The 27,379-nt window shown below is 36.8% G+C and overlaps 1 protein-coding gene across 1 annotated transcript in view; it reads left to right on the top strand.

Annotated features, from left to right (window-relative positions):
* The window catches only part of DPY19L1 (dpy-19 like C-mannosyltransferase 1), a 96,721-nt gene that overhangs the window by 14,646 nt on the left and 54,696 nt on the right, over window positions 1–27,379 (top strand). The window contains exons 2-8 of the mRNA XM_049642289.1: window positions 3,458–3,479; window positions 3,742–3,792; window positions 4,436–4,523; window positions 8,360–8,497; window positions 11,609–11,729; window positions 12,563–12,656; window positions 26,017–26,074. Of these exons, the coding sequence (XP_049498246.1) occupies window positions 3,458–3,479; window positions 3,742–3,792; window positions 4,436–4,523; window positions 8,360–8,497; window positions 11,609–11,729; window positions 12,563–12,656; window positions 26,017–26,074 (572 nt within the window). The remainder of the gene's footprint in view (window positions 1–3,457; window positions 3,480–3,741; window positions 3,793–4,435; window positions 4,524–8,359; window positions 8,498–11,608; window positions 11,730–12,562; window positions 12,657–26,016; window positions 26,075–27,379) is intronic.

Raw genomic sequence — 27,379 nt, 5'->3', positions numbered from 1 at the left:
AAACAAGATTCTAATAACAGGAGAAGAACAATTTTCAGTGGCTAGGCCTCTCAAATCCCATGAAACTCAAAATTGATATAATGTGACATATAATCTGGTACAGAATTTCTTTAATCAGAAAGTGGAAGGAGTGTCCAGTTTAGCTTCAGAGTGTTGGTAATTTAAGTGCTTCCAGCAAAACATAAGAGCCTTTCAGAATTCTTAGCCATAGGATTGCAATCTTTTGAATTAGATTACAAAGCAAATCTTTCCTTGAACACTTTTCTTCTTATGGAATCGGCTTGGATTTTTGAAAGTTCGGGTTTTTTTCAATGTTCCGATTAAAAGAAAAAAAAACATGCTAAATTCACCACAGTACCTTAAAATGACAAAAAAAATAGCATGTGTATTAAAATGGAAGAAAAGGGATTATCAATTTTGTGACACTCCCAAAAGACTATATAGACAGGGTTGATGATCACTGGACTAAATTTAGAGAAAATCATTTATAATCTTTTCTGTAGGCAAGAATGCAAGAAAAGCTCTTTAGGGGTGACTTCAGAAGTTTTTGTCATTTTATGTCTTTCTGCTTAAATTATATGCTCACAAGGCAGTATCTGCCTTACTGAGGCTTTCATTTTCAAATGAAAAAAATGTATATATATAAATATATGTATACACACACATAGCTTATTTCAATTTTGAATAAATTAAAGCATAACTCTACATTTTTATGTAAAAATTAGTAGTTTCTGTAAAGTATGCTGCATATATCAATAGATAAATTGCAACTTTCCACCCCTTTTATCTTAAGGAAAAAAAAAAAAGAAAGAAGGGAGCAAGATAATTTAAGGTAAGGAAGCCCCGGCTTTTGTCTTACCCTTGCCCCCGCAGTCCTCCTCAAGAGGCCAGGCAGTGTATGGCTTTCATGTTAAAGTTCTTGTCTTCAACTTCCCTTTCTCTGTTTACTTGCTTTGTTTCCTTGGTCAAGTTCCTCCAGTTCTCTGAGCCTCAGTTTCTCACTATATAGTGGGGAAATACTGGTGTCTACCCCATGGGATAGTTGTGGGGATCTACTGGGTTGGTTTAGGTAAAGCACTTCAAAAGTACCTGGCATGTAATAAGAATGAAACTGTCAGCTGCTTTATTATTATTACTACTAAATTGAAAGGAGCAAAGGAATTGAAAACACTGAGTATATTATGAATCGACCCTGGGGGCTATGAAAGAGCTCCATTCAAATGCCCCAAATTCCAAGAACAGTTTAGTGCTTCAGGGATTGAATTAGAGGAAGGCACCAAAGGCCACTCGGTACCTTCCTTCCTTCCGTTCTTCTCCTGAAGAATTGTGGTATTCTGAGGAAGTAGAGAGGTGATTGCCTTGAGAAATCCTATTTATCACTCCAGAGTCCTGAAGGTTAGAGGCTAATTTAAAAGCAGATGTGAAATGCATTGCCACTGAAGTCAGTAGAAGGCAGGATGCCCTCTTTTACCAGAATTACTTAGTATTGTTCTAGAAGTCTATTATTATTGTCAAGTGTCAAGGAAGAAGATACTAACAGCAAAATTATAAAATACGAGCAAAATTATTAAAAAAAATTTTTTTAATGTTCATTTATTTTTGAGAGAGAGCACAAGTGGGGAGGGGCAGAGAGAAAGGGAGACACAGATCTGAAGCAGACTCCGGGCTCTGAGCTGTCAGCACAGAGCTGGAAGTGGGAAGTGGGGCTCGAATCCACGAACCATGAGATCATGACCCAAATGGAAGTCAGACGCTTAATGGACTGAGCCACCCAGGTGCCCCGCAAAATTATTATTTTTAAATAATATTGTTCAAAATAGAGAATTGAGTATAAACCAAAAAAAGGTAATAAAATTAATAATTTAGTACGAGTCAAAAATAAGTACATGGCAAAATAATTACACTTCAAAAATAAGTACATTAACAGTATTCAGTAAAGTGTAATAAAAAAGATTTCGTGGATATTAGCAGAAAAATGTTAAGCTCACAAAGGAGACTTAAGAAATATGAATTAACTGTGTAACTACTATATTAATTCTACCGATAGGATTTTTGTCAAGGGCAATTGAAAAGCAAGTTGAATAATTGAAGGTATGTACTATGTTTATGGGTATATACATATGGATTCATGTCATCACCGTGTAGCTTCTTTCCAAATTAATTTATAAATGAAACTCCAATTACAATCTCAAAGGGATTCCCAAAGTAGAAGGGTGTAAGGTGTTCCATACATTAAAGATGGCATTTACATTCAGTGAGAGAACGATTTATTCAGAACATGATAGTTAGATTATTGAGAAACTAAAGCCCAAATTGTGTTATATATGGTGGGGTGAAGTCTTTGAAGGCAGAAACCAAAAAAGAAATGGATGGTAGATTTGTCAACAAGAAAAAATCAAAATTTTGAAAGATCCAAGTAATATATATAACAAATGTCAAATGACAAACCTAGTTAAATATTTGCAGTTTTAGTGATCCAGAAGGAGTAATCTGTCTTTTATAACCATTACTATCTCCTAGGTAACATGTATTTTTTAATATTTAAAAATGTAAATACTTGTTTAAGAAAAAGGCAATAAGATCTAGACTATTTGGTTTTCATTTCTAAGAGTATTTTATAGTTCAGTTCCTTAGTAGTTATTTAATAAGAAGCCTGCAATAGGGTGAATCTTGTGGCATAAGAAAATTGGTATCGTTTGGATTCATCTTAATATGTTTTTTGTACTTGGACAGAAAGCAACTATTGATTCTCCTATGAGACTGATTTTATTATTAGCTTATTTTCTCTCCCTTACCTTTTCTTTCTTCCTTCTGCCCTGATGAGAGGAAAAACAAAAACAAAAAACCTCTAAAGGCCTGAGATATAAGGGAAGTTATTTTAGATTTCTAAGTCAGCATGACTGTACATAAACTTGGTTTAAAACAAACGCCTGATTTATGGCCCACCACTCCTACATTATACACCTGCTTTGTAAATGAGTAGCCTAAGGAAAACCATCTTGTCTTTAAGATATCGATCATTGCTCTTACTTGCATTCCTTGACATTAAACTTATGTTTGCTGCCTGTATGCTAATCTGTAATCTTTTGAGTTTTTACAAGATGTAAAAAAGTATATAACCTTGTAAAAACTGTTTACTCTCTGAAGCACTTCTCTGTGAAGAGCATGTTTCTTGGGCATGTGTCCTAACTTGGGCTCCCGTAAAACTCTCTTATTTTAGAGATTCTAAAATGTTTGCTTTTGTGTCAACAGCCCTCCCTCTTCCTTCCTTCTTTACTATATTTCATGATAAATTTGTTTAAAAAATAGTAAAATTCATCATAAAAATCCAGATATTGCAGCAATATACAATAAGTGATAGTTTCTTATTTTATTCATCCTCAGTCCGGCGCCCTGAGGTCACCATATGCCTTTATTCTTGAGTTATTTCTCACTGTTGTTTCTATTCCTCTGGCAGTTCTGTTTGTGGAAGTTTCCATGTGAGGGTTCCTTGGATAGTTTTTGGCAAATAAAGGGCCCGCATTTTGTTGAGTGAGTGAATGAATGAAATTTATAGATACATGCCTAATTCTTTTGTAATCCAGGCTGTTGGATTTTAAGCATAGCCCTGGGGTTTCTTCCAAAGAGTCTCTCTTCTTTCCCCAATCGCTAAGAATCCAACATTTTATATCCCAAATTTTACCATGCTTATTTTTGCAATGCTTTTCTATAAGGTGAACACGTTTCTTTATGCTAACATAGTAATTTAAATTTCTTTTTTCTTCCAGCTGCCTTTGCAGCAGTGTTGCACTGGTAAGATTGTTTTCTTCTCATGTATTTTATGCAGATCATTACAACTTACCAAAGCTATTTCCCATCTATATAAAGAAAAAAATTTCAGTATGATAAGGATGAATATATATATATTAATTACTACAGGCAACACAATAGCTTGAAAAAGTAGTTTAATTGATAAATCAAGGTCAGAATAATGTAATTTTTTAATAAAAAAAAAGAGATCCATTATTGAAGAGGTTATATTTGAAGCCCTATTTCACTTAACGTAATATAGTGTTCATGTTGAGAGGAAGATTAATTTTTTTAATCTTCTGGATAGAGTGAAATATGAATTTCATTAATCAGATATTTCTGAAATGGGAACCCAATGACATTTATAGTTCATTTATAGTTTTATTGTACTTAGTTTAAAATATTGTTATTCTGGTTCATTCTAATTTTAAAATCTAATTTGAATGTGTTTTCTAATAGAAATTTTAGTAGAAATGTTAAGACATACAGAGTGAAAAAACAAATGTGGACACTGTTGTCTTTGACTTTCATTACAAAATGATGTGCAAATTTCTAGATTCTTTTATGTTTGCTCTTGGTTTCTTTTCAAAATAATACTTAGCGTAAGTTCAATGCTGCTGCTCTGTTAACTCTTTTGTTTTTGCAGGAGCCATATAACACACCTCTTTGAAAATGATCGCCACTTTTCTCACCTCTCAACGTTGGAAAGGGAGATGGCTTTTCGCACTGAAATGGTTAGTTTTCATGTGGTATTTTAGGCATCTAAAAACTTGAAGCTTTTTATCAGGGAAATTTTCAAAGATGTTCCAAAGTAGAAAGAGCAGACACCTCCCATGCCCCATCCTGCGGCTTCAACACCTGGAGACACAGCCATCTTTCTTTCATTCCCTCACCTCCACACAGCCATCTCTTTTTCAAGGAAGCCTCAGACATCGTATCATTTCATCTGTAAATACTTTCGTATGTATCTCGAAAGAGGAATTTTTTGTTACCCACAGTACTTCTGGCGCACTTGAAAACGATAAACAGCAATTGCTTAATACTGTCAAATGTCAGTCAGTGTTTAAGTGACCTACTGGCTTTTTTTTTTTTTTTCCTTTTTACAGTTGGTGTGTTGGTAGGCTTGAATTAGGATTCAGACAATGTCTACACATTGTGCTTAGTTGATGTATCTCTTGTCTTTTATTTATTTTTTTTTATTTAAAAAAAAATTTTTTTTTTTAATGTTCATTTATTTTTGAGACAGAGAGAGACAGAGCATGAACGGGGGAGGGTCAGAGAGAGGGAGACACAGAATCGGAAACAAGCTCCAGGCTCTGAGCTGTCAGCACAGGGCCCTACGCGGGGCTTGAACTCACGGACAGCGAGATCATGACCTGAGCCGAAGTCAGCCCCTTAACCGACTGAGCCACCCAGGCGCCCCTCTCTTGTCTTTTAATCTATAAATTCCACTTCTGATTTTTGTTGTTCTGCTCTTTATTTGTTGAAGAATCTAGGTTATTTATCTTACAGAATTATCCACAGTAATTCATGTCATTTATTATGTTCCACTGCCCCAAGTTTCCTGAATAATTGAGAGAGACCTGATAACTGAAGATTCAGTGGTGTTCTTTTTGTCTGTTTTTGTTTGTTTGTTTGTTTGTTTCACTAGGGATATTTCATAAGCGGGTGTACATTTGCTGTATCATACAAAGAGGCACACCATAATTGGTTGTCTCACTTTCTGTGACGCCAAGATTGATCAGTGGGTTTAGATATTGTCATGTTGATCCTTCCATTATAGCCTAGCCATCAGCCTAGATCAGTTAATTCATTAAGATGACCAAATGTTGATGATCTATTCTCATTATTTTTTTCCTGCATTTGTTAACTGTAATTCTTTTATAAAGAAGAATTTTCCCATAATATTTATTTATTTATTATTTAATTATATATTCTCTGTGTACGCTTTGTACAGGTAAGACAAATAAATGCTTGAGTTTTTCTTTTCATTTACTACTTTCTAGAAAAATTAGTTGGTTTCCTAGCATTTTCTTCTGGTAACTGATGGAGTTCCATCTTTTGGAATAAATCATTATGAACTGATGAATTTTAACATGTTTTGTCAACTTGTAAAACTGTCTTTAACTAATGAGAGTCCTTGCATTGACTTTGTGTCCCTTTGATGTGACCTTGCTAATCTTCTATAGCTTTCATACTTTCTGGTACTATTAGGTGTATCCTTTCCAGACCTGGAGTCATCCAGTTTTCCAAGGAGCCCCAATTCCTTTCAGTAGCAAGTGGTAGTTAGAGACCACAGTTTTGGTGCTAGAGATGTTTATTGCTATTACAGTTGACCTTTGAACAACAAGGGGGTTAGAGGTCCTGACCCCCGTGCAGTCAAACATCCACGTATAACTTTTGACTCCTTTCAAATTTAATGATTAATAGCTTACTGTTTACCGGAAGCCTTACTAATAGCATGAACAATTGATTAACACACATTTTGTATGTTACATGTATTATAAACTATATTCTTCCCATATAGTAAGCTAGAAAAAAGAAAATGTTATTAAGAAAATCATAAGGAAGAGAAAATATACTGTATTTATTCAAAAAAATCTGAGTGGAACTGTGTAGTTCAAACCTGTGTTGTTCTGGGTTCAGATGTATTTGATACTAGATTGGCCATTGTGTCTAAGCCTTTTTAGTAAACAGAACTAAGAAACAGTTTTTAAAAGAGAAATTATGATCTTATATTCGTATTTTAAAATGCAAATTTAGGATGAGATTTTTTTAAATTAAATTTATTTTATTTAATACATTTAATTTATTAAATTAAATTAAATTAAATATAAATTTGTATTAAATTTATATCTTTATTGTTAGCTTAGGAATCTTGGTTTCAAGTTACTTGTTTTTGAGGAACAAAAGTACCAAAGGTATTATTAAACATATGATTATTGAAAACATTTTAAGATTTTCTTGCATTTCTTTTTGACTTCAGGATATATTCCATTAGGGATGTACAGTAGAATTACTGTATCTTACAGTTATTTAAAATCTTCCAACTTGATAATTAATTCCTTTATTTTGATGTTTGGGGTTTACAAAATTTTTGTTTTGTAATTCAGTAAGATATTTACATGATTCCAAAACAAACCTATAAAACAAGATAGGTTGTAGTAGGTTTCTACGGCTAACATAACAAGGGTACAATAAACCAGGTGGCTTAAAAGCAGAGATTTATTCTCTCAGAGTTTCAGAGGCTAGAAGTGTGAAGTCAAAGTGTGGGCAGGGCCACGTTCTGTCAGAAGGCTCTGTGGGAAGTCCTTCCTTGCCTCTTCCTAGCTTCTCATGGTTTCCGGCAATCCTTGGCATTCCTTGGCCGGCTTTGGAATTGCCATCACTCCAGGCTCTGCCTCTGTCATCATGAGACATTTTCCCCTGTGTCTCTGTGTTTAAATTTCCCTCTCATTGTAAGGATATCACTTATTAGATGTCCTCATTTTAATTTGATTATGTCTTCAAGGAACCTATTCCAAATAGGTTCACATTCACAGGTGCCAGTGCGTATGAAATTTTGGGGGATATTATTCAACTCATTATAGTAGGAGATATTTTTAAAAAGTGATATGAAAGCTAAATACCATAGTAGGAAGAACCATTTTTTTGTTGTTTTCAATAAATATCCAGGTATGCAAATTGCTTTCATATTTATGAGCTTTAAATCCAGTATGGAATTTGACAGCTGATGTGTTCTGGCCACCAGGGCAGCTGTAGGCAAAATTGTATAGAAGATGCAGGATGTTTCCTGTCTTGCCCCGTACTGCCACTTATACTCCCTCACAAGGGGGCAAGTACTAGTACTTGCTTATTTTTTGTTCTTTGTATTATTCCAACCTCAATATGTCCTATTCGCTCATAATGGGAGTACCACTGCTGTCCTCCCCGACCCACGTGATCCCAGTCCTATGGGGTTCTTACCGTATTCTGAGCTGGACAGAAAGAAAACAGCCTGGAAAACTGGTTGGCATCTGAATGTAATAATTGATATGTAACACATCAATATGTAGCCTTCCTAATGTATTTTCATTCTTACATGCAAATCTGGAGGAAAGATGACTGATGGCAGAATTTGGGGGAATCAGATAAGCAGGAAGGGGGAAACATTTTTGCTGAGGGAAGATTTCTTGGATCATGGTAATTTATGTTCTGTAGTAAACTACTCACTCACCCTGTTCATAAGGTAGCCTTTTCTAACAATTAAATTAGTATGGGACCTGGGGTTTCTTAGATTATGTATGCTGTCTGAGTTATATTACTTTTTAAATGCTAAAACTATTTTTGAGTAAATTTTGTGTTCAATTATTTAATTTATTTTTTTTGAGTTCAATTATTTTAATTAAGGCAAGGTTATACTAACATATGTAGTTCTTTTTTGTAACCTAAGATTGTATTAGTGATCAGAAACTGAAAGCTATTATTTTCCCGATTGCTTTATTTTTCAAAAACAGTGTATTTTTTTTAAGCTGATAAGAGGCATAGTAATTATGTGCTTTTTATTATAACTATAACATGTTTGTTTCAGGGACTGTATTATTCCTACTTTAAGACTATTGTGGAAGCACCCTCATTTTTGAATGGAGTATGGATGATTATGAATGATAAGCTGACTGAATACCCCCTTGTTATAAATACATTAAAAAGGTTCAATCTTTATCCTGAGGTAAGTTACTTTTTCAATTGTGATTTTTTTTTTTTTTTTTTTTTTACTTTTTAAAGTGTTACTTGCATTAAATGCTGATTCTAAATGTAAGGTATAGTTCAATATATTCTATTTCATCTTCTACTTAAAAAGAAATTATATATATTCTTTTGGAAAGAACTATGAAAAAAATTATTATTAATTTTGGTGGGCTTTAGCCAGTTTCATGGGAACTGTCATGATTTCATGGTTTAGAAAATTTGAAAACTATCTAGATTCGGTGATACAGAGATGATAGCAAGGGAGTGCCATTACATGTCATTTGCCAAATAATGTTTCTTCCCTGTCTGGGATTCTTCACTTAATTGAATGAATGCCCTTTTTGCGGGGAGGGGAAAGACGGATCCACCCAGGAGGTGATCTCAATGATATCAGTAACTTTTTTGGCCTCTCTTTTACTGTCCCTGGCTTCATTTGACACATCCCTAAGCATTTTCCAGGGCTAAATTGAGATGTGACTCAGTGACATCCTCCTTGACTTGATATGAGGTTCCCCTGTTAACACACTGCCCCTGTGACTCCCCCCTCTTAACTTGCCTGAGCTGCTAGACAGCATGTTCTAGGGCTAGGGCAGTGGCTGCCTTGGTCTCTGGGGATCTCAAGCTTGGGCTCTGTACCAGGACTTAGCAGGGCTCTCCGTTATTCCCATTCCACGAGAGAGGAGTCCCAAACTCCATCCAGATCAGTGAGTTAGCTGATTGATTAATGAGGAGATAGAGATAGAGGAGGTAGAGACAAATAACCGCCAAGTTCCAGTGTTTTGTTTTTGTTTCTGTTTTTTTAAGTTTATTTATTTTGAGAGAGAGAGAGTGAATGGGAGGGGCAGAGAGAGAGAGAGAGAGAGAGAGGGAGAGAGGGAGAGAGGGAGAGAGAGAGACAACCCCAAGCAGGCTCCACACTGTCAGCACAAATCCCAGTGCAGGACTTGAACTCACGAATTGTGAGAACATGACCTGAGCAGAAATCAAGAGTTGGAAGCTTAACCTGCTGAGGCACCCAGGCACCCCTGTGTTGTTTTACTAATGTACTTCTTATGAGTACTTTCTATAACCGTGTATACATTTATTTTTACAGAAATGGGATCACATAGCAAATATTCTTTTATAAGTCCTTTTTGTCTTTTAGGATATTTGTAACAATCTTCCTGTGTCATCTTTTCTTCTGCAACATCATTTTTGGTGGCTGTATATCCAATCTCCCATTGTTTATTTAGTCCATCTTTTATGAAAATTTTGGCTGTTTTCAATTTTTAAAATATTCTAATACTGGCATGAGCATTCTTGAAGCTAAATTTCTATACATGTCCTTACGTTTTTTAGAGTATAAATTTGTTGATGTGGAACTATTTGGTTCAACAAAATATATACTTTAATGACTTTGGTATGTGTTGCTAAAATGTTTTCTAGATAGGTTATACTAATCGAAATTACCACTGGCAGTGTTTTTGAAAATGTTTATTTCCTTGAATCCCTGCCAATTTGGTAGACAAAAAAATTGAAATCACATAATATATTTTTCTCATTGCTATATATGTGTGTATATATGTATTTCGTTCGGTGCTATACATTAAAAATGCATTTTTACTTATAAAAGTAATGGTTTATGTCCTTTGTCTATATTTCTATTGCAATTTTGTAGGGGTACATTTATTATATTCTGGATGTTAATACCAGGCTATTTGGGTAAACCTTTTCCTCCGGTTTTTGTTTGCCTTTAACTTTGTGTATGATATGTATGTATTTTTTCTGTATAGAAGTGGCATACCTATTAATCTTTTAAATTTATGATTTTTCATATTTGTAAAAAAATCTTCATTCTTTTAATTATTTTTTTGGCATTTATGTTTTGAATATTTCTGGAATTTATTTTATTGCACAGTATTGGAATAGGAATCTAACCTTATATTTTTTCAAAATGGTCTCATGTGTAACCTAACACTTTGATGAGTGGTCCATCTTCTTTCTCCCTACTGATTTGAAGTAGCTTTCTTTATTATATACAGAATTATTCTACGTATATGCTTGCATCTGTTTTGGGGCTTTGTATTCTGTGTTGGGTTAGGTTGAGGTCCTGGAGAGCAGGCTTTCAGATGGAGATTTGCATATAGGAAGTATCTAGAGGAGTGCCCTTGGGGGCAACACCTAAAGGGGATGAAGGAAGTTGGCTGAGGCTGGAGGAGTTGGGCTCTGATGCAGTCACAACAGAGGCTGCAGGCAATCCCACCCAGAGCTCTGGAACTGAGATGGCCCTGCTGGGAGTTGTCCTTGGCCTTTACATCCCTCCCTATTGACTAGTCTAGTATTGAATGCCCAGTTACCTGTGGGTTGCCTTTGGGTCGCCTTTGGGTCAGGGTGTAACCTATAATGAATTTACTGTCCTCCAGTTGGGGGTAGTTCCCAGAGTGGGACTCTGGTGGGAGCTTCAGCCACCAACCCTCCCAGCCCCTGAAGAAATGAGTGTCTCAGCCCTGGAGGAGGATATGGTAACACTCCTCGAGGCCTCTGCCATGATTACTTTGATCTGTCTGGCTCTTCCCGCATCACACTGTTTTAATTTTTGTAAGTAGCAAGTTTTAGTATCTGTTAGATAGAATATTCCCTTTGGTTATTCTCCTTGTTATATTGCCACATAGCACTTCTAGATAGACACTTGGGATTTTGCTTAGCATTGTTTTATGTTTATGAGTTAAACATAAACATATGTGAGGGAGAAGTCACATCTTGAGAAATTAGATCTATTCAAGAGGACAAACTATCTTTCTATTTGTTCATCTCTTCTTTTATGTTCCTTAGTAGAATCTTATAGCTTTTGAAAAATATAAATCTTGCGTGTTTCATGTTATATTTTATTCTTATGTATGGGTGAACAGTTGAAGCCTGGCTAATGAAGAATCTATGCAGGGGATTGTAAAGCTTACTTGACTAAATTTAAAGGGAACCAAGTGGGTAAGTGTAGGAAAGGAAGGTTTAATAATTATCAAAATATCTCAAAAATATTCTAGTAATGAAACTGTTGATTATAATATCTTTTCTCTAAAAATCTAAAAAAATGCCTCTATTTTCTTAAAAATAGGTAATCTTAGCCAGCTGGTACCGGATTTATACCAAAACAATGGACTTGATTGGTCTTCAAACCAAGATATGTTGGACGGTTACCAGAGGAGAAGGACTCAGTCCTATTGAAAGCTGTGAAGGCAAGGTTCTTTCTGTGATATTGTGTCAGAAGCTTCTGCTAGATTCAAATGGCTTGGGAACACTGGAATTAATTGGAGACTGCTTCACTTACATTCTGCCCTGCGAGGCTGGGCTCGTTTGGGGCTGTCGGTTGGAACACCTACATATGCCTTTTCCATGCATCTTTGGCTTTTGAGCCAGATAGTACCTCAGGGTAATCAGGCTTTTCATGGACTCCAAGTTGGATACTGCTTGGCCTCTTCTAGTCTTAGAAGTCACATAGTATGGCCTCTGCCATCGTCTGTTAAAGCAGTCACAAGCCCAGCCAGACTCAAAAGCATGAGCATAGATCCTCCCCTTCCCCAATACCTCGAAAGGAGGAGTATCTGAATTTGTAGCCCTGTTTTAAAACCACGGCAGTTGGAGCACCTGGGTAGCTCAGGGAGGTGTCTGACTCCTGACTTCAGCTTACATCATGATCTCAGGGTCCTGTGATCAAGCCCCGCCTTGGGCTGTACGCTGGGCTTGGAGCCTGCTTGAGATTCTCTGTCTCTCTCTGTCTCTGTCTCTGTCTCTCTCTCTGTCTGTCTCTCAATAAATAAACAAATAAGTAAATAAATAAGTAAATAAATAACTTTAAAAAATAAAAATAAAAAATAAAACCATCACAGCTACTGCCCTGTTCTCATCTCTGTTCTGCAGTAGTGTCATGTGTTCCTATGGGAACCAAGGCAACCATTGAAGATATCTGTGCCATTTTCAAAATAAGCACATTTTAATATAAATTGCCAGACACACAGAGTAATTTATAGTTAGAACATATGTTTTGTTTTTTTTTTTTTTATTTTTAAAGGATTGGGAGATCCTGCTTGCTTTTATGTGGCTGTAATTTTTATTTTAAATGGACTAATGATGGCATTATTCTTCATATATGGCACATATTTAAGGTAAGACTGTTCATCGAGAATATTTTGGTATGTATTATAACACTATATACTAAAATAATAAAAATGGTGAGATAAAGATTAACTTTTGGTTCAGTTTTATAATATTTCTAATAGATCTACTTGTAGATACAAAATTCTTTCCTGTTTGAATGATTTCACCATTGGCATAGCCAGCCAAACTTAAAATAATTTTAGAGGCTTAAATAGAGAAGGGTGGGGATATTTGATTAATTTTAAATATTTATAGGCTTTTAAGCATAAATAATATATTGTTTACATAAAATATAAGGAAAGGACCACTCATTATCAAATGGTGTTAACAATTCTATTTTGCTGATGTTAAAATAGAAATTTATTTTATACAGATATTTAATATCTGACCTGGTATACTTCACAGGTGAATAATAGTCCTTAAAGTAAAAGATTGACAAATTTTGTAAGCATCTTTATTTTTCTTCTTTTTTTGACAGTTTGTTGCATTGTGTACTTGTTTGAACAATTTTACCTTGAGAATATGTTTAGAATTTTTTTATATTGCTTATAGATTCCTTGTAGTACAGAAGTATGAGCATAGGTATATGACTTTCAATTTGGGTTAATGAGTTTGAATCTGCTGTTATACCATTATCTTTGCCTTGGAAGTACTGGTATTTTCAGTATAGTGCCTCAAAGATCTCTTTCATTCCTAGCTCAGTGTTTGAGCAGATAACAGTAACTTCATAAATATTTGTCAGATGAGGAAGTTATTAGAAGATCAATTTAAAGTATATTTGCATATAGATTTAAGATACTTTGATGCTAATATTTCTGATTTAGCTATAACAAAGTTTTTTTAATCACGTCACTGGAGGAGACTGAAATGAAAATGCGTGATTAAAAGGTGATGTGGAAGATTTTGTTTTTGAAACAAGCCACACAGATATCTTAACCAGAAGTATATGTTAATTGGTCAAGAGGAAGTCCACCTGAAGGAGAGCATGGCCAGTGTGCCTTGTATTATGATGAGCCTAAGGTCTCTGCTTTGGGAGGGGGTCCGTCATTTTGCTAAGTACTGCCTAGCTGTCTAATGGATGGGTAGCTTTATTGCGTTTGGGATATTTGATTTTGAGGAAAAGAAGTTAAAATGTGGAACATGGCATTGTTGCTAAATTGCCGACCTATAGTTATGCTACCTTTTTAATTGAAAGAAGAATTTCTAAATATTTAATAAGCATGCAGTATCATTTCCTTATAATGCATCGTTTTGAAGGCCAAGGGTATGACATCCGCTGCAGAGACTCCATTTTGTGGTTTTGACTGAGAGGTTCTCGGTGGTTTAGGCCCTGACCTGAGATTTCTCAGTCTTCAGCTCCCGCTGTCCCCAGACAGCAGTTTTCTCCCTACATAGGAGACACGTGTTCATTTGTCTAGTCCACATAAAGTACGTACCAAGTGGCTTCTTTGTGAGCTGGTGCGCTTGGGTTTTGACAGCATGTGGTGAGGTGAGTGGGAGATGAAAGTGGTGCTGAGCGCACGTAAATGGGAGACAGCCAACAAGGATAACGCGCTTCTAGTGCTGGTGGCAGAAGTTTGTTCTGGGTGGAGGGTTGCTTTAGCCGTCCCCTGGAGGATCAGGGCATTTTGGATAGGTGGGGGAGGAAGGAATTCCAGGGAGAGGCAAAGGTGGAAAACGTTGGATGTAGAAAGCAGATGAGTTTTACTGGGATGCAGATTATTGAGGAACATTGTTGAAGATTAAGATTGGAGAAATGGTTTGGCTGGTTGGTGCATGACCTTGGCCAGTTTGAGACCTATTCCAAAGCAAGCGAAGACATTCAGAAATTGACCAACGGAGGGACAGGATTCAAACTAAACTATGGTCTCATGAGACCCTTGATTTTCACCTGTCACTACAGTTAGCCAGTAACTCCTTTAGCATAGCATCTGTCAAACTGCAGGGTATGGCCTACTCGGTGATTTTAGAATCAATTTAATTGGTTTGGCGCAGCAGTATTTTTCACATGAAAAAGAAAAGAATACAAATGTACATCATAGATTATACAACACTTTGTAAGATAGGTAAGATTTAGAGAAACTTCTATTTGCTATTTATTGTATATACGTGTATACACGTGCATGTGCTGAGCTGTAATGTAAAGTCTCATTTCTTATACTTTGAGTGTAAAAAAAAAAATCTGTAGACCACTGCTACTCAGTATGAGGGAGTGATTACCTTACTCATTTGAGTGTTTCCAAATAGCTGTTTTTGGTTTCTCTTCCTGGCTCCGAGGGCTGCAGCCTGTTTCAGCTTCACCCACTTGCCTTTTTGTGCCCCAGCCTTTCAGGTGTTGCTTGACTCTTGGACCCTGAGGGTGGTCTGCCTTATGCACCTGGGCTTGGATATAGACCCGCGGTAGTGCCACACGTTTTCACTTCTCTCCTTCTCCCTTTGCTCTGTTTGCGGGCATTTTTTTTAACCCTACCTGAGTAATCACTTTAGCTTGAGCCAAATGCGTCCTAAACTCATTTCTTTCCAGCCCCAAATGAGTATCTAGTTCTTGTACATTAACAGAGCCCCTTCTAGGGAGCCTTGACTATTGCACTGTGCCCTGAGGGCAGATGTGTAAATTAGAGTCCAGTGGTGATCCTGGTTTATATTGTGTTGAACAGAGTCTTCAGTCACGTCTTTTCTATCAGTTTTTTTCATCGTATTTTAGAATGTTCTTAACATGAGTATTTTTAGAGGTCTTAAATTGCTAGGTAGTTCTTATTGTTTTCTTTCTTGGTGGTTAGTTCTGTCAACCTTCTAACTTTATAAAGTGGGATAAAGCTGCAGACTTCTTAACATGTGGGTTAAGAATAAAGAGGAGGATATCTATAACTGTGGTTAGAATCTTTTTATAAATTGTATTATATAAATTTACAGGCAGATTGAGTATGACATTTTTACTCCAGAAGTATATTTCTTTTTAAATAGTACAGATATAAGTTTTCTGAAGTCAGATAAGTCAATCCATTTGACAAAAAAAAAAAAAAAGAAAAAGATGGAAGTGGAAGGAGAAACAGAAAACACAGCCAAATGGTGAAATGGGGCTGGGCTGCCAAGCTCTGACTTGAGATGAAGTAAGACGTTTTGTCAATACAACCTATTCATGATGTATCTCTTTTTCTGGAATTCTCAGTGTTCTGTTTTTGTTTTTGTTTTTAATAAAACATATGTTGTTATTTTCTAAAAGCTGTTTTGTTAATTCATGATTACAGTTATCTATTTCATAAGATACCCTGACATGTTTCAGCTACAGACTAACAGTTTCTGGAGGCCAGTTTCATAAGACTTGGTATGTGCAAGTTTCCATTCTGCAGGAAGGAGGGTTCTCTGTGGGAACCTTCAGGGACTGTTAGGAGCTCAGCTGAGCTAGGAGAGGGAGCTGAGCTGTCAAGTATTGGAGTTGTCCATTAAAGCAACAAGCCAAAAACAAAAGAGTTAAGCCTTCTGTCACTTACTGTGATAATGTAGCATGAGTCTAAAACTGGAGAAAACACAGACTACCCCTGTCCCACTTCCCCCCATGAAACAGTGCACTGGTTGAGAAGTGGGGGACCAGTGTAGACATGGGGGTCATCTCACTGTTGAGGAAGCCCTGAACAAAAGGCTACAGCAGTTTTATGGACCCTGAGGTAGGTGGGGGAAGGGCAAAGGGGAGATGGCTAGGAATGGAAAAGTACTGGGTACTGAGTCAGACTGGGGGAAAGTATCTTCAGAGCTCCCCCTCTCATCCCTCTATAAGGAGCCCTTGGCAGAAGCATCTGAAGAGGACTTCTGCCCAAAGTCTCAGATAAAGAGACCTAGGAATGAAGGCAGCTGGGGGTAGGAATGCAAAGATGTGAAGGCCATGACTGGCCAGGACATCCTGAGTCCTCAGAGACTGCCATGCACCAGGTGTGTGGGGCGAGGGTAGCTGTCTCAGTGAGGCCTGTCAGGTAAACCTTTGTAATTGTCTGTGGTTGGGCCTTAGAAATTATATATGGGTTTTTAACCAGGAGCCCAACTCTGTAGGTCATCTGTGGGCAAGGTCATGAGGACAAAGGGGCATCTGGAAGAACGGGCCTGGTCTGAATGTCCAGCCGAAATATTGTCAGGGGAAGAGCTGTCCCCTGTTTCCAAATTCATCACTGCATCCTGGCTCTCAAGGATATACCAAAACAGAACAATTTCTGTAGGTGAAATGAGCGTCTTTAGCTGATGCCAGTAGTAAGGCATGTGGAAGCCAAGACAAAATATGGACAACAATCTGATCTAGGCTCACCTGGGTATTAATCTCAAGTTAAATAAAACACGAAGGGCACCTGGGTGGCTCTGTGGATTGTGCATCCAACTTAAGCTCAGGTTGTGTTGCAGTTCATGAGTTCAAGCCCCACATCGGGCTTACTGCCTTCAGTGTGGAGCTGGTTTCAGATCCTCTGTCCTCCTCTCTCCACCCTTCCCCAACTTGCATTCTTTCTCTCTCAAAAATAAATAAACATTAAAAAGAAAAAAGAATCTTGGCATGAGTCAGTACTTGGTTCTGTACTGACTGCTTTCTATGGTTTGGTGTCCATCTGTCATCTTGGCGTTTTCCTTCACCACCCAGTGTTCCTTCATTGCTCTCTTATAATGGGATCTCTTGTGCCATATCCTATGTATTCTTCTTTCTTGGTTTATTTTTTCACTCTGGTACATCTTCTAGTGACTAGATGGGAGGTAAGGTTTTGCATATTTGAAAATGTATCTATTTTGTCCTTATATTTGATTGATAGTTTTAGCCAGTATTGAACTCCAGATTGGAAATCATTTTCCTTCAGAATTTTGAAGGCATCACACTATTGTTGTCTTGGTTCACATGGTGCTGTTCAAGTGTAAGTTATTCAGATTCCTAAATTTTTGTATGTGACCTTTTCTCCCCTGTCTTTCCTTCTGAATGATTGTGGAATTTTTTCTTTGTCACAATCTGTCTTGCTGTAGATCTGTTCCCCTTTATTATCTTGTACGTGTGATGGGTTGTTTCAGTGTTGCAGTTTGTGCCCTTGATTTCAGGGAAATTTTCTTGGATTATTTCTTCACTTACATCATTCCTTCTGTTTTCTCTTTCAAAACTTCTGTTATTTGAGTATTGCATTTCCTGATCTTCTAATTTTCATATATTTTCCTATTTTTAATATTGCTATTCTACATTCTAGAATACTTTGTCCACTTTATTTTTCCAACTCTTCTCACTTTTTCATTTCTGTTATCTTGTTTTTAATTTTCAAGAATTTTCATTTGTTCTGTGAATGTTCCTTTTTTAAAAAGTAGTATTTTATTTTTGTTTCATGGATTCAATATCTTTCTCTCAGTGGATACTAATGATTTTTTTCTTCCCTAAACAACTTTGGTATCTTCTAGTTTGCTTTTTTTAAATCTTTTGTTTTCACCTACCGTGTTAGAGGTTGTCTTTAGCTGTCTGGCTATCCTAGGCTGTCATGATTGAGATAGGAGGACACAAAAGCAGTATGGAAGCTCCATATCGTGGGTGGAACCTGTTAACATTGAGTTTTTATATAATTTGAATAAATGACGTGGGAAGAACTTAGAGTGACTGCCAGTTCTTTGGTTTGCCTTTAGATGTAAAAGAAAATATAATGTAACAAAGGTTTTTCAGGGTTGTGATAGGGAGGTAAAGTGTTTCATCAAGTTAATTGGAATGAAAGATTATAGGAGAATTTTTAAGAAGTGACTGGGTAGGGGGGAAAACACCGAAATGAGTTAGGAGACACTGTCTTCTGTGTGAGACAGAAGATACAATAAGATAATGCTTGCAGGGCACCTAGAAGAAAGTTTGCTTTCAGAAAATAGTTTTTAATTGAATGAAGTGAATAAATAAATTATTGGGGGAAGAAAAACTTAGCTCTTGATTGCTATTTGCAAAAGGCACAAAAATGATATATTCTTATCTAGCATATAAGCTTTATTAGCATTTTACCAATTTAGGAAGTATTTTTTCAGTGGATTCATTTGAAGCTTTTCCTCTTCAGATTCCCATCTTAAGATTATTTGCTTACTGAAGAAATACGTTTCTAGCACTTTCAGAGGTAACTCTGAGGAAACAGTAACAGGAAAGCCATGGGTCTTTCCTAGGGGTCAGACTTGGGTAGCAAACTTTGTTGGTTTGAAGTGTCATTTGCTGAGATAGTGACCTAAAAAGGGACAGGTTTTGGAGAAAAGATGCCAATATTTTCAACCAATAACTTTCATCAATTTATGTGTACTGAAGAGAAATACTTATCTTTTAAATATTCATATACAACTGTTAGACCAAATGACTAAAGATGTGCTAGCAGGCCAAGTTAATAGAACATTCTAAAAAATAAAAATAAAAAAGCGAAAAACAAACAAACAAAAAAACCCCCTCCACAACAAGAACATGAAGCTGAAGAAATTCGAGCTGGTGCAATTCATAGCTTATTTAAGACATATTTTAGTCAAAAATCCAGCCTGCATAAACAATAATGCTTGATTTTTTAATGAAGCATGAACAACAAAAAAATGTCAAATAAAACAATGGAAGCAAAGCAAAATTGGCATAAAGAATAAGAAGCCCAACTTTGCCTTGAAACAGGTAGTGGTATATTGATCTATAATAAAGAATTGATATGAAAAGCTACTCTATTCTGCCACAGAACCTAAAAGGACATTGATTCACTTCATAGATAGCTTGGATTGGATCATGAGAAGAGACTAGAAAAACTGGTTATATTAACTGTGACTCTTCACTATCATTATGCAGGATAGAAAGGGGGGATGTTAAGCAAAATTAAAAGGAAGATTTGGATATAGACTAATCTTCCATGCTTTCAGGGCTTCTGGAATACCTTTAGAAATAAAGTAGTCAAAAATTCTTTCTGGTATCAAAGAAGCATGAACCTGTAGTGACCAAAGAAAATAATAGAGTAGAGCAGAAAATGAGATGATGAATGCATTATGCTCTGTGACTGGTTGGTTTCTCTTGTGGAAGAAAAGGCATTTTCTGATGACTAGCTATGTCTACAAAAGAATGGCCAGGATTTTCTGACAAGAGCTGAGAAGCAACGGAGGATAAAGTAGAAACAGAGAAAGGTAAATATTCAAGAAGAGAAGGAAGAGATCAGAGACAGATTAGAGTGGCCACAGTGATACAGAGCAGCAGACATTAAATGTAGAGAAGTTCATTAAAAAAGGTCGTTAAAAAGTTCTCCTCAAAAAGCCACCCCAGTGTAAGAGAGGAAGGGAAAAGAGGCACAGGGAACCCGGAACCCTGCCTCCTGTGAGTTAAGACTCTAGGTGTGCCTGTGATGAAGGAGAATAGCTGTGGATTATGGGGAACAAGCCGGAGTGTTGGGAGAGAACTGTTGTGAGAAGGGAAGTGAGAGAAATGAGCTCAGAGGGGCAGGCTTTCAGGAAGGTTCCAGGGTGGTGTCTGAAAGTAGCAACAGAGGAAGCTACTGGCCTCGCCCCCGGGCCTTGAGCCATTCAGGAGCATGGTGGTGTGGGGAGGGGAAACTTCTTCTCAGAGGAGGGTGAGGTTTCAAGACAGGAGAGGGAAGCATCTGGGTAGAGACTGAGGGTGCCGTGAAGGAAGTTGTTTACCGTGGAATGGAGGTTCTGAAGGGTGCAGTGAAAGGTCTGGATGGGGAATCAAGTGGTGTGGTGGGTCACAGTAGAGGTTCCACTGAACACATGACACTGATGATGAGCAGGAGTCTGCATCTAGGCCAGTGACCAAGGATAGCAGTAGCATGAGGTGTGGGGTGTTTGAAAGTGCTCCCTTCCCTCCCCTGAAAGAAAAGAATGCCAGCCGCCTTTTAAGTGGATTGTCTTCATGTTTTTATTTACCCCTCAGATACCTTTTGACCCTGCCATAGACAACGCTCAGGCTGTGTGTTAGGCACTATGGCAGCCACCATGATGATTTGGGAAGTTCACAATCTAGTAGATAAAAGATTATGTTTTTGGCCCTGGCAGACAAAGCGTTAAATTAAAGGCATTAATTAGTTGCCTCTAATAGACTGGGAGGGCTAAGCTGAGACCTTTCCTAGCCTTCCCGATTATCATTCTTGTTCCTTACCTTTACTTTCTGTGGCTTTCCTTAATGCTCCAGAGGAGCCAAAGAATCCACGTGTAAGTTTAGGGGAAGGTGCTCAGTGGGCCTGCCAGGTGTTTCTTCATCTGGCCTGCCAGGTGTTTCTTCATCATAGGTGTCTAAGTCTTACGTCTCTAACTTGAGACTGAAATTCTCTTAATTCAGTTGTTTCTACATTATTCTCTCATTTTCTCTTTCTTAAGCATTTATACAAGAGTTACTTAACTTCAAGAGTTAGTTAATAACATTTTGAATTAACTGATTAGTTTTTCTTTTTCTCATTGAGTGTTGAACTTTGTATGTTTTACGATTTTTTCGTAAATGGAGGTACAAACATCAGTGATTAATGAAGCCCACAAAATATGATGATTGGTTTGAATTCATGTCACTTAAAGATGTGAGAAGAGAATTATAAGTTATTAAATGTCAGAACTGAAAAGTATTTTTAAGATCTTTCACATTCTTACCCCCTCATTTTACATCCAATGAAATTGAGGCTGAAGAGGTGAATGAGTAAATATGGTAAATGTTTAGCAAACTTAGAATATTATAAAACTGACACAATAGGAGCTTCAGAATTTTCTGAAAGTTGGTGGTAATATTGCAGAAGAAGCTTTTTTTTTTTTTTTTAAACCACTAGGGAATGCTGAAATATCAACTGATCAACTATAATGAGGAAAAAAAAAAGTCAGTCTTAAGTTTTCTGATTATTATATCTTTTCTGTTTAGAAAAATAAAATGACCTATGTGGTCGTTTGTACGGATCATAGGGGAGGGAGTTAATGCTGGAGACACTATTTTAGATTTGTTGCAAGTCACATCATTTCAAAACAATTGTAACTCAGATATTCCTTGTAGGTAAGCAAATTTTGTTCTCCCTTCCAACTATACAGGACATGAAAGTGTAGGGGAAAATCTGCCCCCCTGGTTAGTTAAGCATAACTGTTCGTGTTCATGGAAGAGGTTGGGCCATAACCTACTTTGTGGTAATTTGCTGAAAGGGGAGTTTTGTCACAACGCTTCTGCCTTTGGGAAAATGTCCAGTTCTGGAGCCCCACAGGTCGTATGGCAATTGAGTAAGGGTGGAAGACTTCTTGAGCAGACCTCATCATGAGTTTTGGTTGCGAGATAAAATCGGACTTGTGATCCTTCTGTTCTTGTCCTCCACATCCCTGTCCTTGTCTTTACTCTGCCATTAAAAAAATTCAATTCATAAAATTTCAGTTTTGATTCTTTTTCTGTTCAGGGTATTTTTAAAAGGGAATTTTACATTAATTTCCCAAATTGGTGGTGTTGTTTTGAGTCTCTTTTGTGTTTTAGGTTGGTTTGGATTATAATCAGATAATGAGGTGTCTTTCTAGCCAGGTGCTCCAGGGACATAAAAAAATAATGCATATTCTCTGTATAGTTAAAGTACTATATATATTCATAAAATTGAGCTTATTGATTATCTCATTCAAATTGTTAGTATGTTTTCTTCAGCTTATGTGATCTACCAAAATCTGAAAGTGCTATAATACTTTACTATGATCAGATTTTATTATATCCCTGTATTTCTAGAAGTTTTAACTCTAGTTATCTGACTGCCGTGCTGCTTGTCCATAAAAGTTTTATTTAAAGAAATAGAATTGAATAAATGGAGAGAGACATAATCTCCAGCTGAATGGGCAGACTTACATCACATAAATGGCAGTTCTTCCAACATTATCTCTAAATTTAATGACATTCTGATCAGAAACACGACACTTTTTTGTGCATGGGAGGGGCATTGGTTAGAATTACCTTAAAAAATGTTAAAAAGTAAGAGTACTTGAGGGTGGGGAACTTTCCTTATCATATGTTAAAATTACCATAATGTGGGGTGCCTGGATAGCTCATTTGGTTAAGTGTCGGATTCTTGGTTTTCGGCTCAGGTCATGATCTCACGTTTCATGAGTTTGAGCCCCATATCGGGCTCTGAGCTGACAGTGCAGAGCCTGCTTGGGTTTCTCTCTCTCCCTTTCTCTCTTCCCCTCCCCTGCTCACTTTCTCTGTCTTTCTTGAAATCAATAAATAAACTTTAAAATAAAATTACCATAATGCTACAGGAATAAAAACAGTGTGATATAGAAAATACAGAATTAAGTCAATTGGCTGGAAATAACAGATTCTAATACTGTAAGAAATTAAAGTAGATAAAGGCTGAATTTCATTACACTGGAAAAAGGAATGTTTATTTGATAAATGGTGTTAGCATAATTGGCTATCTGTGTCAAAAAGAACAAAATTAGGGCTTTACACTTACATTTCTGTGGATGAAAGATTTAAATGTAAATTACAATGATACTGGAAGATATTTTAGAACACTGTATCATTTTGAGGTAGGAAAGATCTTCACAGACAAGACAGGAAATGCAGAAGAAATAAAGGAAAATATTGACATTTAACTACATAAAATTAACTGCGTAAACTTTTATATTTCTTTCTGGCAGAATACACCATAAATTATTAAAAGACTTAGTCACACATATGACAGTCAAAAAATTGATACCCTTAATCTTTGAATAGGGAAACAGACAATCCAATAGAAAAACAGACAAGAATGTAAACAGGCAATTCACGGAAGAGAAATGCATATGGTCTCCAAAACCCATTAAAATGATGCTCTGTATAAGCAGGAAGGAAGTAAAAATAACAGTGAGAAAAAAGTTACCACCTATCCAGTGGGGAAAATACAAAAGGGTCTGGGCACATCAGGTTCTGTGTTATGGAGAAGCAGACCCCTCACATGCTGTGGTGGGGTGTATGTGGACTGGTATGGCGTTTTCTGGAAAGTTCATTCTTTGACTGGGCAGTCTCACAGTAAGGTCTGTCCTATAGAAATGAAAGCACCAGTATATGCATGTACAAGGATATTTATTTTAATGTGTTTTTAATTATTTTTTTTATTTTAGAAAGAGTGTGAGTGGGGGACAGGGTCAGATGAAGAGAGAGAGAGAGAGAGAGACAGAGACAGAGACAGAGAATGAGAGAGAGAGAGAGAGAGAGAGAGAGAGAGAGAGAATCTAAGCAGGCTCTGTGCTGAGCATGGAGCTCGATCCCATGACCCTGGAATTATGACTTGAACTGAAATCATGAGTCGGACGCTCAACCCACTCAGCCACCCAGGCATCTTTTTAACGTGTTTTTATTATAGTAAGAAATTTAAAAAATATTAGTATGTCCGATAATAGCGAAAAGACAGAACAAATTGTAATACATTTGTACTATGTAATATTTGACCTCCGTTAATAAGAACGTCTTGAGTTACATGTATTGATTAGGAATCATCTTCATAATAGATTGTTTGGCAAAGGAACATATTTCAGAGAGGTGTTAGTAGTATGATCAAATTAAAATATATATTTGTATGGGTATAGAAAAAGATTTGGGAGAATGGACACACACAGATGTTATTATTTATCTTAGGTGAATGGGATTTGGAGAAGGGTGGCAGGGAGGAGACCAATTTTTAAACTATGTAGATCTTTGCACTTTCTGCTCTGGTGGAATAAGTTCAAAATATTAACATTTATTTATTTAAACCCGTAACTCTAGCTTACATTTTCTAAAGTCTCATGACTTGCAATGAAATTTAGGGTTGGCCTGTTTGCTGGTCTTTTTAAGAAGACGTGCTGGGCCTCCAAGGGGAGAATGCTGGCTTTCGCTTCCTGGCCTGTACTACTTTCTGGCTCCTTTATTTGTCCCTCTTATTTCTGTGATTCTTCACTTCAGCCATTTTCTGGCCAGTATGCTGTTTCTTTGCCCCTTTATAGGTCATTTGTGCTAGTCCAGGTTGATAGTTGGTGGAGAAAAATTACACAGTTCTTCCATTAGTGTCCTATAAATGTGTGGTGTTCAGTGTCCGATGATCCCTTAAGATGGCTTAGCAGTCCATCTGTTTCCCCTCGTTAGCTCCATTCTTAAATGCATGTGGTATTTCAGACAAGCCTCTTTCTTCAAACTTTTAGCACTGCCACTTCTTCTCTAGAGCAGCAAGTGAGGGGCTCAAGACTCTGTAGGGAAAATGGCAACGCCAGAAACTACGTGCTGCTCTGAACACACAAACTTAACCTTCCTCTCGTACCAAGGCTGATTAGCCACCTATGCTGGGGAGGCCAGCCCTTCCTATCTCTTTCTGGGGGGATGTGGAGGGTGTGTGTGCTCGTTCCTTGGATTGTCTCTGCCATCTCGTGTATCTCCTCTGTTTCCTTATTCATTCATCTCCAAGAGTAAGTATCATGGCCTAGGATACCTGTGTCTGATTCTTCCTTACCTTCCTGACTTGTCTGTGTTATACATGTACTTGTTGGGTAGATAGAAAGAAGGAAGGCTATTTGGGCACAATAATGAGAAAACAACATGAGCTAAAGAGAGTAGAAGTCCTCAAGAGTAAAGATGAAAGAAAGGCAGCAAACCTAGAACAGCCTTTTTATCCCCTGTCCAGATCCTTCTGGCCAGAATGGGAGGAGAGTGGGGGGACGCGTATTACTCTTACCTAAGCAAATGAAGATTTAATTGTTTCAACTGCCAAACTATGGCATTATGATTTCTTAGCTAGAGTTAGAAGCCTGATGGCTGTATTTTGATTTTTGTATTCTTTTATAAATTTTTGAAAACAGATGAAAGGTAAAAACTTCATCTGTAAACTGATGTTTGCCAAGCATGTTCTATAGGAAAGCTTGGGATGGGGTTTGGGAAATAATGAATTAATCAAATCTTTAATGGGCTGGCATGCTTTCTGAATTTCCAAGAGTAGGAGACCATATGGTGTTTTCTACCTTAATGACCACTAAACCTTTTTCTGCACTTCTCTCCTCCTCTTTCCTTAATCTATTATCCTGTGTCTTCAGAAAAATAGTTTGAGAACTGCTGGAGGACACAAATAAATATATGGTACGAAAGAGTGGAAAAAAAAAAAAAAAAGAAAAATATCAGCTTGTTTTATGCCCAGGAATGCGACTATTCACAACTTTTTATTCCCTGTCAGTTTGAGGTTTTTTTGGTACATTTGGAAGATGGAAAATGACTTTTTAAAAATGAAACTAATTTTGACTAATGTTACGGTAAAGGGAATAAACCATTTTGTAAATAAGCACAGTAGAGTGAGTTCTAGTGTGGCTAAAATTTGCGTAGTACTAGAAGTTTATCGTATTATATTATTTCATGGTTTCATTAGGGTTGACCTGAATTTCGGTTGAGTTATGTTTTCTTACATTCTTTTCCAGCGGCAGCCGATTAGGAGGCCTGGTTACAGTGCTGTGCTTCTTTTTCAATCATGGAGAGGTACGTAGTCAACAAACATTTTCAGAATTTTTAGAAGATTGTACTTCCAGAAATACAAGTTTCTTCTTTAGGTAGTCAATCAAATATTTTTTAAAAAATTTAGGAGATTTTGCTGATGGAAATACAGGTTTCTTTTTAAAATTTAATTTCCTTAAATTTAGTCTATAGTAGCATTCTTTAAATGCTTGATCTTATTTTCATACAAATTTTACACTAGCATTTATTTTAAGTTAACTTTTTGTCAATATTATATCTTTTGTGCCATATATCTCTTAGTGATTTGAAGCAAGATGGGTCTGCATCAATTCTTTATATAATTTAAAAGTGCAGAAGTTCACGTGTAGTGATAATAGAAATAAGCCAGCCATGGATGTAGTGGGGGTAACTCCTTGTGTGGGGGTAACTTTTTTTTTTTTTTAAGTTTATTTATTTTGATAGAACGAGAAAGAGCCCAAGCAAGGGAGGGGCAGAGAGAGAGAGAGAGAGAGAGAGAGAAGCCCAGGCAGGCTCTGTGCTGTCAACGCAGAGCCTGACGCGGGGCTCCATCTCACGAACTGGGAGACCATGGTCTGAGGTGAAATCAGGAGTCAGATGGGTCGGATGCTTAACCAGCTGAGCCACCCAGGTGCCCCAGGGGATAACTTAGTGTTGTTGGAGCTATATTGTATGTTTCTGTCTTAATGCATCTATGTTAAACTTGGATGCATTTTTAAGTCTCCTTTGCAGAATATTATTCCTGTAAATTTGCACATATCCAAGGGTTTTCTAAAGAGAACACTATTATAAAAAAGTATTGACTCTGTCTCCAGGCTACCTGTGTTCAAATCCTGGCTCTGATGTTTAGGGGCTTCATGACCTGAGCAAGTCATATGTCTCACCTGCCTTAGTTTCCTCTTTGTAAATGGGTGTAATGATGTTACTCATCTCATGAGATTATTGGGGAGATTAAATGAATTCATGAGTGTAAAGCATCTAGAACAATGTTTGGCACATAGTAACTGTTATGTAACTATTACCTTGTATTATTATTAATAACTTAGTTTAGATTAAATTCTAATATAAATTCAGGATGCCAGTGAAATCCTTCCACTAAATCAATTGTAGTTGTAAATGAATTTCTATTAATAGATCTCTATCTGGTTTTCTTTCATGGTAAATTTTGTACGAGGGAAAGGAAAAAAAACTCAGCTTGTTTTGTGTGAAGTAACTTAATCCTTTTATGCATTTATAAACTCAGTGTCTACAGTATTTGAATATGCACACGTTAAAAACCCCTAATTATACTGAAACGTAACTGTAGAGTCA

This window comes from Panthera uncia, chromosome A2, assembly GCF_023721935.1.
Source record: "Panthera uncia isolate 11264 chromosome A2, Puncia_PCG_1.0, whole genome shotgun sequence".
Classification (NCBI taxonomy): domain Eukaryota; kingdom Metazoa; phylum Chordata; class Mammalia; order Carnivora; family Felidae; genus Panthera; species Panthera uncia.
Note: the sequence above shows the minus strand (reverse complement) of the source record. Positions and strands in the feature narration are given on the sequence as shown.